At 45.0% G+C, this 12,226-nt stretch overlaps 1 protein-coding gene across 2 annotated transcripts in view; it reads right to left on the reverse strand.

Moving 5' to 3' along the window:
• Window positions 1-12,226, reverse strand: part of GRHL2 (grainyhead like transcription factor 2) — a 71,800-nt gene that overhangs the window by 9,902 nt on the left and 49,672 nt on the right. For both annotated transcript variants that reach the window (XM_053395515.1, XM_053395514.1), the window contains exons 10-12: window positions 3,651-3,738; window positions 3,309-3,445; window positions 448-479 (exon numbers count right to left, since the gene is read on the reverse strand). In XM_053395515.1, the coding sequence (XP_053251490.1) occupies window positions 448-479; window positions 3,309-3,445; window positions 3,651-3,738 (257 nt within the window). The remainder of the gene's footprint in view (window positions 1-447; window positions 480-3,308; window positions 3,446-3,650; window positions 3,739-12,226) is intronic.

A 12,226-nucleotide genomic window follows, 5' to 3' on the forward strand; every position in this document is an offset into this window, starting at 1 on the left:
TCTAAGCACACACAACTTGTTTCTAGCAATTATGGATCACAAAAAATAAAATAACAAATAAAATAATATATACAATATGTCTTAATTTTCATACAGTGTAAACAGATCACAAAGTTCAGCTTTCTGAACTACAGAATTTGGGTTACATTTTGCAAAAATAAATAAATGCTTTTTTGTCAAGCACACACAGCCTTGAAATAAATACCAAGACTATTGTTATATGAAGACACACAACTATGTGTATGATTCAAGGACAACAGTTTTCTTCTAGCGCAAGACAACAGGAACAGGAACAAAGTAAAGAAATCTGCCTCTGCCATGACAAACATTAAAACATTGGAATTTAAACTGCATCGGAACTTCAGTACTTGATTATTACTACTATTATTTTGTCAAGGGGGTTGAAATCCTGCCTGCAAAATTTACAAGACAAAAAAAATGACTTACCCTTCTCGCTCATCATCTGTGTTATAGTAAGCCTGTAAGAGCAGACAAAGAACAGATTCATTATTGTAATTTCACCAGGTGTTGCGACACAGAAGTGCTAATGGAGAGACAGAGCGGTTGCATACATGCCAATCAGATGGTTAGTACAGAGTTAGACTACTGCTCCATCCAATTTGGTATTGCCTGCGTCAAGGATAAGAAACTGTTTTTTGCCCAAAGTCCACATTCCCTCATGGGCAACTTCCCAAAAGCCTTGTACCAGTGGTGTGGCAGGGCCAGATGCATAAGTGGATGGAGCAAATGGATGTGACTCTTACGTTTGTGCCAAAATTACATTCCAGCCATAGATCATGCATATTTCTCCATCTTCCCTCCACACCAGCAAGAGTCACTATTACAGTCCAAGGTCACATTCCAACCAGGCCTAAGCATTCAAACTATGTATGGGCCTAGGGAAGAATTTGTAGCCTGGGATCAAATGGAGAGCCCCAGAGGGCTGCATTTGGGCTTCTGGTTCTCCACCCCTGGTCTACGTTGACTAGCAGTGGTCCTCTGGAACTTGGGACAAGAACTGTTTCAAGATGCCAGATTAAATGTGCCCTTTTCTGTTACTCCCAGTTATTTTTCCAGACTTCAGTTCATCCTATTTCTCCATCTGTTTGTGATTAAAAAATAAATAAATCGTGAAAATTCACACACATTTTTGGTATACAATTGTGCCTAACTTACATTCTGGCAAACTGTTTGCTCTAGCACCCTGCTTTTTTGTACATTGTTTGCACCTATACAGTGGTACCTCGGGTTAAGAACTTAATTCGTTTTGGAGGTCTGTTTTTAACCTGAAACTGTTTTTAACCTGAGGTGCCACTTTAGCTAGTGGGGCCTTGCACTGCCGCCGCACGATTTCTGTTCTCATCCTGAAGCAAAGTTCTTGACCCGAGGTACTATTTCTGGGTTAGCGGAGTCTGTAACCTGAAATGTCTGTAACCTGAAGCATCTGTAACCCGAGGTACCACTGTATACACATCTTTATATACACTTTCCCCTAATACATAATGTTTTTGGCCACAGAGCTGCCCTGCAAAATTCAGGAAAGTGGCAAGTTCAACAGATAACTGGGCTCTGGTTCATGTATTGTTCTGGGAAGTGCCAATATGGTAGGCCCATATTAAAATGCAAAGGATTTCTCCCCTGTCCCTAAGTTCTTCCATTAAGGTATGCCAAACACCCCAAGAAAGTCAGATAGTAGCTTATACATGGTATTTTATTATGCAGTTATAAATCTTTGCATCATAAAGTTATATACAGTGTTTCTTAGGTTAAAAGATAATTCTGGCTCAAAAGGTTGCAATGCAAATATATTTTCACACTGCACAGAGATAAATGTATGGTGCATCATGCAGTCATAAATCGTTTCATCGGAAAGCTATATGCAATCTTTCTTAGGTTAAAGCATGATTTTGGCTGAAACTGTGCTGACATCTTCTATTGCATTTAGTCTCTTTCTTTGCAGGAAAAAATATTTTTAGCTGACAGCTATTAGCACAGTGTCTAGGGTGCTAATACCTTCTAAATGATGGCTGATTAAAAGAAATTAATGGTAAACTCCCACCCCTGTCAATTTAAGCTTTGTTATGCTGAGCATTCTAGGCAGATCTGATAGCTCTGTTCATCATGTTGTCTGCCTTAATATTATTTAGACTCTGAGAGATATTAACAGAGTGCGATTCAACAGAGGGGGGAAAGCTATGGAAGTAAATTCTGTTTTCCCTAGGATAGACATCACACTGAGTTCTTTGAATACAGTTTATGTATTCAGCATTATTTTAATTATTCTCTCTTCCTAGATACATTGGCTCTGCCCATCTGTTATACTTGGTCCATAGGGGGTGGGGGAGATTACAATCCAACCAGTCAGGTTTCCCACCCCTGATTTGCACAAAGAAGAAGGGAGCACATTAAGTGGCTTTTGATCGTGTAAACTTAGACGCTTAAAATTTTATGATTTTCTAAAAATTTCTTGTACAAATCAAAATAAATAGACCTTATTCACTGTTAACAGGCTATTAAGAACCATTCGTTTCAACTGCGCTGAGCAATGACAGAACAGATGATCTGTACCATGGGTAGGCAAACTAAGGCCCGGGGGCCGGATCTGGCCCAATCGCCTTCTAAATCTGGCTCACATACGGTCCGGGAATCAGCATGTTTTTACATGAGTAGAATGTGTCCTTTTCTTTAAAATGCATCTCTGGGTTATTTGTGGGACATAGGAATTGTGGGACATAGGAATTCGTTCTCCCCCCCCTTCAAAATATAGTCCAGTCCCCCACAAAATCTGAGGGACAGTGGACCTGCCCCCTGCTGAAAAAGTTTGCTGACCCCTGATCTGTACAAAGAAGGTCTCTGGTTCAATCTTTGGCATTCTTAGTAGGATCAGGCAGCAGGCGATGGTACCCAAGGAAAGGCCCTGCCAGTCAGAGTAAATAATAGTGGATAATGGAGGCCTACAGTCAGGCAGCTTCCTAACTCTCAAACTGAAATCAACAAAATACAAAAAGGGGGCTACATTGGCTGGATCATGCCCATTGGGTTCTGAACTTCCGATAGCAAAGGTGGAGAACCTATAGCCCTCCAGATGTTGTTGGATTGTAGGTCCCACCAGTCAATGTTCAGACATGATGGGAGCTGCAGTCTAACAATGTCTGCAGGACCACAGGATCCCCGTCCCTGCTCCACAGCATCTCAGTGTTGCAGACGTGAAATTGTATCCTCCTCCAGGAGAATGGACCAAAAAGCCCGCTAGGATTTTATGCAGTTCTGTAAAGAATCGGGCAGTTGCGCCTTCCCTTATTCGTTACCTGCCCAGTTCTTTGCAGGTTCCCAAAATGAACATCTGGTATGAAGAGAACCGGCTGCGAGTCCAGGTCAGCCATGGTTTTGAAGTAGGTGATGTCGCTCTTCTTCTGGAGTGGGACGGTGCTCAGTTTCCCTTCAGCTGTTCATGAGAGATGGGCGGAAAAGTTCATGAGTGGGGCAACCTGGGAAGTACAACTGAGCGCAATGCAAACCAGACTACAGCCCTGATGCTTTGGCCTACAACTCCCAGCAGCCCCTGGCTGCGTAGCCATGGAAGTTGTAGCTCCAAACACCTGGAGGGAACCAGTCTGGCCAAGGCTGAAGGAAGGGCATATCTCCCTCACCATTACTACACGGAGGTTGCGACAGCTGGCCTTTTGCTTTCTTCCTATTTTGCTTCCTTTCTTCATCCCGGATTTTCCTCTCAGCTCCCTGTCATGAGAAACACAGATATTGATGAGTCTACTGTGCACAGAACCTCCCTCCAACAGGGATAACTGGCTCACTGCTGTTACAGCCGGCCCAATTCATTCATCCCATTATTCCTATGCCGCTTCAGGGGGTCTAGCCCACCCAAGGCAGCTCACAAATCAGAAAGGCACCATACGCGCCGCGATCTAAAATAATCAAAATGAACAAAGGCCACAGCATTAGCACATCTGAAAAAGGCCAGCTAAAACACTTATGACTAAGAGGACAACTAAATGGAGGTGGATTATATAACACAGCTCTGTAGAAAAGGTTGTTAGTAAAAGGCAGTTCGAAAAAGTTGCGTTTTGAAAAATGGTTTAACAATCCAGAACATGGAGGCCATTCACATCTATCAAGGGTAGCAGAATTCCAGAGTCCTGTATTACCCTCACCAAATGTGGGAGGGATTAAATTAGGGTTTCTGCAATTAAAGCCCATTAAAGCTCCTACTTCTTAAAAAATTCACATTCCGTGGGATAGTATAATGTGGGATAAGAATAAATTGACATCCCTCCTCTGCTGCTGCTCTGAACCTTGTTTCGTTGCTCCTTCCTTCCATATCCTTTTTTCCCCCCATGAGAAAAGAGTTTAAAAACGCTTAATTCAGTCCAGCTTAGCAATGCTTTTGGCTACATCTCCTCCAGGCCCTTCTGATTTCCCTGATCAAGTGGATCAATTTTCTATTTAGAACACCATCCAGAGCATGGCAGAACTAAACACCAACTTGCAAGCACCAAGGTTCATAACCACTTTATTTTGCAGCCGACACACAGTGAAAGAAGTACATAAGGGAAATAAATGAAACGGGGGGCATAATTTTGCAGAGAGACAATGCTGGCGCACTATCAGATTATGCCCGCTGTCCTGAGGCACCCGCTGGGGTTGTCTGCATCCAGCCCTTAATCCCCTTCCCCCAAGAGGCACAGGACAAGTGTATTAATGCCAGCAACAAAAATAGTCAGAGCTATAATGAGGACAATTAAGGAAGCCTGCAAACGAGTACATCCAAGCGCACAAACAAACATTAAAAAATGCAGATGTGTCCCATGGGCTTTAAACACTCACTCTGTTGACCTGCTGAGCCATTCTGCAGCCACTGCTCTACAATAATGTAAATACATAACGAAGGAATTCCATGCTGCTATGTGTATGATAAGGAGCTGAGCATTTAGCTGGCAATTCAACTATAACTCAGTGAAGAAACAGAAATCTGACCTGTTCCATACATTAAAATGCTCAGAAAGTTACTTGTTGGGGCTAATACTTCTAAGATGGGTGGGGAACCTTTGGCCCAGAGGTCTAACCAGGCCTACCAGGCCTCCCCATTTGGCCCAGATACAATTTTGGCTTAGTCACAACTAACTGCCCAGTGGGAAGTGGGGCGGGGTGGCATGGCTGAAAGGGGATTTGCAGGCACTACCAATCAGCTGCTCATTGATACCAGTTCAAAGAGACAGCACATTGAAAGGGGTTTCTGAAGACCTGACATCAGCTGAATTGAAGACCATTGGCAGACAGGTATAGAAACAGGGAAAATCCAGGAAAAAGAATAATATGAGCTGATAGGACAGGATAAAAGGAAGGGAGAAGGGAGGAAAGGGGCAAAGCCAAACATCAACAAAACAGAAAACAGCAAAACTGAATAAATGTAAATTAGACAAAAATAGCTATAACTTTAAAAGGTAAAGGTAAAGGAACCTGACACTTAAGTTCAGTCGCAGATGACTCTGGGGTTGCGGTGGTCATCTCGCTTTACAGGCCGAGGGAGCTGGCATTTGTCTGCAGACAGTTTTTCTGGGTCATGTGGCCAGCATGACTAAGCAACTTCTGGCGCAACAGAACATCGAAACCAGAGCAGCGCACAGAAACGCTGTTTACCTTCCCGCGGAGTGGTACCTATTTATCTACTTGCACTTTTTGGTGTGCTTTCGAACTGCTAGGTTGGCAGGAGCTGGGACAGAGCAACGGGAGCTCACCCCGGTGCAGGGATTCGAACCGCCGACCTTCTGATCGGCAAGCCCAAGAAGCTCAGTGGTTTAGACGACAGTGTCACCCGCATCCCTTACATATAACTTACTCATTACTTAATTCAACACTTAACCTAAAGTCTATTATTTAACCCAAAGCAATTAATATCTCCTCCCTCCTAGTATGACTTTGGGTTCAGCCAACCCTGTTGAAGATGAATGGCCAAACAACATGTCTTTTTAAGGGGGGGAGGGGAGCGTGCTGAACCTGGCCGCTTTTATTTTGAAGAAAAGCACTCTGAGGTCCCCAGTCTGTAATATATTCTTAGTTGGATCGGGGCCTCATACCAGTTTCCTACTGTAAGGCTACAATATGACCTCAATGATCTGTGTGCAGTAAACAGCACCTTAGGGGGCAAATAACAACTGGGAAAAATATGTTTCCTGAGAAAGCAGTTTACAGTCAACAGAGGGCCAACACAGCCCAGGCTGGTCTCTCCATGTTCCTACCTGTCAACTCTAGTCTGAAATATAATTAAGGATTAACTTAGGCAGAAATCTCCATAGGTCTAGACTGTGGCAGGAGATGGGAAGGAAGGTTTCAGCTGTGTGCTAGGTAAACCCTGGACGTTTAAGTCCAAGCAAAGGCGACTATAGGGCTGTGGTGCTCATCTCGCTTTCAGGCCGAGGAAGCAGGCGTTTGTCCACATACAGCTTTCTGGGTCATGTGGCCAGCATGACTAAACCGTTTCTGGTGCAAGGGAAAGCCGTGACGGAAACCAGAGTGCACAGAAACGCTGTTTACCTTCTCACCGCAGCAGTACCTATTTATCTACTTGCACTGACGTGCTTTCGAACTGCTAGGTTGGCAGGAGCTGGGACACAGCAACAGGAGCTCACTCCGTTGTGGGGATTCGAACCGCTCACCTTCTGATCGGCAAGCCCAAGAGGCTCAGTGGTTTAGACCCCAGCACCACCCATGTCCCACAATGCTAGGAAGCATTGGAACGATATCAAACCCCTTCAAAGCTGCAACTTCAAGCCTTGCTGGATGAAGAAGAGTGATTTTAGAAACTATTCACCCAATCACTTCATTCTCGCCAAATGATTCCAGGGTGCAATCTACTTTAAGCATGGGTTGTTGTTTTTTTATAAAAAATATATTTTCTGAACCTGGCTCATTTGCCACTGTGTGGATGTCAAGACTCTGAAGTTCCTGATTGCAATTAACGTCCAGGGAGCCAGACACTTGATGGGATGGAGAATTTACAAGGAGTAAAATGAGATCAGCTTCACATGTAATTCTCTCACCTGCTCCCTCCAGTTTTCTGACATAGAAACCTGCAGTACAGCTGTTCAGACCAGGGCATATTGGAAATTCAGTGAAATGAAAGGAATAGCACCCAATTGTTCTGATGGTCTTGGTTTCAGCTTAAAAATAAGATGCTATTGAGCCAGTGATCCATCTAGCTCAATATGCTGACTGTCAGCAAGTCTCAAAATTCCAGACTGGGGTCTCTTCCCAGCTCTAACCAGAGATGCTGGGGAACTTGCAACCTTTCACATGCAAAGCTGACGCCCTGTTACTGAGCTACAGGGTCTCTCCCCCATAAAAACCTGCCAAAATGAAGCAAATGTATAAAAGTGCATTTGCCCATAGTTGGAAGGGACCCCCCCCCAAGCCATTTAATCCCACTCTTTGCTTTGAGGCAGAGCTGGGCAGTTCTAAGTCCCCAACACTAAGCCATTCAGTGTTAAATAAGCCCTTTGTTCATTACCATAGACAGCAATGATATGAAGGATTTTGGCACCCATCGCCCTGTAGCGATGATCTCCCAGCTTGACACCAAAGCCTCTATTACGAAGCCATGTAATTCCGTCCTGCATCCTGCTGCCTTGCACTTTGCGTTACTATTTAAGTTGGTGCCAAATCTGCGAATAAACAAGCTACCCTTTCTGTAGCATTTTATTCTCACTTAGCAGGTACAGAAAGTGGGGCGTAAGCCGGTGGGAACCATGTGAAGATCTTATGGATTTAAAATGCTAATGCAGGTGGCGTCCGGGTGGCGTCACAGCACAAATTCTGCATAACAGAAGCTCTTCCCTGCTGAGTTTTGAATGGCTGAACCTTTGAATGCTAATATTTGTCATGCTCCGTTAGTCATCTAAGTATTATCTTAATCATTCCAAGTCCCGAGCACGCTAATGTTGGAAGTAATTTTTGCAGGAATCTCATAAGCGCACATGCTGCTCCCAGCAGCTTTCCTTTTTTCATTTTTCCCTATTACTTGACACTGTAATGCACCTGGGACTATGCTTGGAGGCTATTATTTACATCAACTGTGTCAAAATCAAATCTCTTTGGAGTCGGGAGCCCATAGAATCACAGGATTTTAGAGTTGTAAGGAAGGAGGATAAAATCAATTCAGTTTGCATTGAAAGCTGAATTCAGCACATTTGCGCTTCCTGAAACAGTGTGAGAACCGGAACTCATCCATCCTTCAATATTCACATGGAGCCCAATCTTGCAATGCAGTGATCTCTGAATAGCCTTTGGAGAGAGTCCCCCAGACGATTTGCAAAATTAGATACAGATGCATCTTAAGAACAAAAGAAGAGTCTACTGGATCAGGCCAATGGCCCATCTAGTCCAGTATCCTGTCCCCACAGTGCCCAATCAGACAGACACACCTGTGGGGAACCCTCAAGCCAGATCCAAGCACACAAGCATTCTCCCTTCCTGTGGTCTCCAGCATCACCATCATGGCTTGTAGCCATCAATGGCCTCCTCTTCCTTCTCCTCCATCCATTTGTCCAGTCCTCTTTTAGAACCACCTTCAATATGTGCTTCATAGTCAGAAGTGAAATATTTTAGCTCCACCTGGTACTGCGGCAAAGCACTACTGGTACTGTTCCTGGAGGCAGTATGCTTCCGAATTCCAGTTGCTGGAACCACAGGAGAGGCAAGTGCTGTTGTGCTCAGATCCTGGTTCCCATAGGAATATGGGAGGCCACTGTGAGAATAGGATGCTGGACTAGATGGACCTTTGGCCTGATCCAAAAGGACTCTTTGTTTTGTTCTTAGCTGGCAGTCAGAACTAGGGCTGGGCAGTTTATCAGTACAGTGGTACCTCGGGTTAAGTACTTAATTCGTTCTGGAGGTCCGTTCTTAACCTGAAACTGTTCTTAACCTGAAGCACCACTTTAGCTTATGGGGCCTCCTGCTGCTGCCGCGCTGCCAGAGCACAATTTCTGTTCTCATCCTGAAGCAAAGTTCTTAACCCGAGGTACTATTTCTGGGTTAGTGGAGTCTGTAACCTGAAGCATATTTAACCTAACCACTGTACAGTCATACCTTGGGTTACAGACGCTTCAGGTTGCGTTTTTTCGGGTTACAGATGCGCCGAAAGCTGGAAGTACCGGAACGGGTTACTTCCGGGTTTTGGCAGTCGCGCATGCGCAGAAGCGCTAAATCACGCTTTGCAACCCACGCGTGCGCAGACGCAATGCTGCGGGTTGCGAATGTGCCTCCCACACGGATCACGTTCGCAACCCAAGCGTCCACTGTATATTGTCCAAAACTGGTTTGAAGTCCGTATTGTGATATTAGTTTCATAGTTTTTGAAATGGCAATATATTGCGAATCATGATGTGTGTTAGGGCTAGATGATATATCGTCCAAAACTGGTTTCAAGTCCATTTCATGATATTGGTTTTATATTTTTTGACCTAGCAATATATTGGGGGCAGGGAGGGGGTGATGCAAAAATCACAAAGTGGGGGAAACCGTGAAGCCGGCCAGTGCATCTACATACCTCCATCCTTATTTCAGACACTGTGATATATCAGTATATCACAATGATTACCTGGTGATAATCGGGATGTTGAAAACCAGATATCGCTCAGCCCTAGTCAGAACCTTCAGAGGTTCACGGGTCTTAAGTTACAATAGGGTGAAACCTGCTGAAAGCATTTTTCCTACCCATGAGTAAATTTGCAGGTGTGCTCATTCTGATAAAGGGCATCCCTGAGTGCTAAAAATCCTCTTTTTTAATCCGTCCACATGACAGAAGGACAGAAGGCACAGTAGTTAAGATACTGCAGATAAATAGAGATGAAGGATCACAATAGTTTTTATGAGTAGAATAGATCAGATCTTTTTTTAAAAGACCATAATAAGTGACGAAAAAACCACACCACCCCCACTATTAATTCTACCCTACTCCCTTGCAATAGATTTATGTTAAACTGACTCAGTGTTGTGGCTGATGTTTCCTTGACAACCTACTTAACGCTATTTAAAGCATTACAAAACAGCCTATCATCTTAAGATAATAAGAAATAACTGTTCTCCAGAAAGTGCAAGGGCATCGAGGGCAGCAGGAATAACACGGAGAGGAAGCAAATCTCAGACCTGCACCTGCCTAATGCGGCCGAGTCAAACACAGGGAGGCATTTGTTTTGCAAATAGATTGTGCGCATATGACTGCCCTTTTAAAAAGAGAGCCTATGATCACAATGTATATTATGAGGCATGCTCCTGCAGGCTCTGGGCTTGGCTACTGCAACATGCTTGAAGACCACTTGGAACCATGGGCTAGCACAAAACGTTATAGCAGGCCTGCTGCTAAATATCATGATGGGGAACAGGTGTTGAGGTGAGGCATTGTTGCCACACTCTTGTCTTGGCTGCAGCAGCGAGGCCACTCAGGAGGACTGGGATGGGGCAGGGGAAGCAGCAGGTACAGGTGTGGATGCATCTTTGCCCACCATTGGCCACCTGGCTGGTTCTAAGTTCTATGTGGCGAGGGACCCACACGTACAAAGATTTCTCTCTTACATCAGATCTCCCACTTACTTAATCACACCAGACTTCATTTCAGTTGTTCCGAAGAAACACCTGCAGCCAGAAAGGAGGGCCTTTGCAGTCATGGCTACTAGAGTATGGAATAACATGCCTCTGGAATTGAGGAGTTGTTCCTCTTTCCATAGAAAAAGACCTTTCTTTTTCATTAGGGTTTTGTGGTTTCTCCCTACAGCAGCTTTTCTGGCAGGCTGATATATTTCTGAATTCTTTTATAATGCTTCAATTTTTTTTTTTTTGGTAATTTTAATTTCTCTCTGTGTGTGCACTGCGAGCTGCTCTGAAGACTTGCTGCAAGAGCAAGATATGAATTTTATTTATTTATTAAACTTGTATGCCGCCCTTCATCCAAAGATCACAGGGCATCACAACATAAAAAATACAAAATGGCAACACAAAATACATAATTACATGTCATTACAGAGGGGGGAGGTTCAGTCGTTGTCTGAGGACTATTCCTGCCTCCGGGTCTGGTCCTGACCGGATGGATACTAGAATCAGCAAGGGATACCCACATGACCTGAAGGTGCTGCTGTGCAATGCCAGGCCAATGATTCATAAGACCACTGCCATCCATGACTTGATCATGGATGGAGGATTTGACCTGGCATGTGTAACAGAGACTTGGTTGGATGAAGCAGATGGACCTGTCCTTGCCGCTGCTTGTCCACCAGGTTTCTCTTACGCACAGCAACCCAGGTCATGTGGGCGGGGAGGGGGGGTTGCAGTGATTTTTAGGAAGTCATTAGTTTGCACCAGGCGTCCTATTGGGAAGACCCAGTTTTCCGAGTGCATGTTCTGGAAGTTGGGCAATAGGGGCAGTACAGGATTCCTTTTGGTGTACCGACCTCCCCGCTGCACCAAGGATTCCCTGCCCGAGCTGCTTCAGGTCGTGGCGGATGTTCTCCTGGAGACACCTAGTTTGGTCGTCCTAGGGGATTTTAACATCCATGCCGACATGACCTTACAAGGGACCGCTCGGGACTTCGTGGAAAGCATGGCCTCCATGGGGCTGTCCCTGAATAAGTCTGGCCCAACCCATAGCCGCGGACATGCCTTGGACCTGGTGTTTACCTGGTGTTTATGGATGTTGGTGATCTGACACTAAGTAAAAGCGAAACGAAAGAAGTGCCATGGTCAGATCACTTCCTGGTGCAACTGGACTTCTCTGCGACCCATCCCCTCTGCAGGGAGGTGGGACCAATTTGGATGGTCCGCCCCCGCCACTTAATGGATCCAAATGGTTTCCAGAGAGTGGCAGCGGATGCTTTATCCCATGTTGATGGCCTTTCAGCTGATTCCCTGGTGGCCCGCTGGAATGTGGAGTTAACCAGGGCTATTGACTGTTTGGCTCCGAAGCACCCTCTCCGATTGCATGGAGCCCGGACAGCCCCGTGGTTTTCCATGGATCTGAGGGCAATGAAACAATCGTTGAGACGGCTAGAGCGCTGGTGGCGGATAACTCATTCCGAATCTGACCGGACACAGGTTAGAGCTCAACGTCGAGCCTACCAAGTGGCTATAGCGACGGCGAAGAAGAATTTCTTCACCGCCTCTATTGCATCTGCAGAAAACAGCAGCAGGAGACTTTTTCAGGTGGTTCACAATTTAGCGGAAC

Source organism: Podarcis raffonei, chromosome 7 (genome assembly GCF_027172205.1).
Source record: "Podarcis raffonei isolate rPodRaf1 chromosome 7, rPodRaf1.pri, whole genome shotgun sequence".
In the NCBI taxonomy this organism is placed as follows: domain Eukaryota; kingdom Metazoa; phylum Chordata; class Lepidosauria; order Squamata; family Lacertidae; genus Podarcis; species Podarcis raffonei.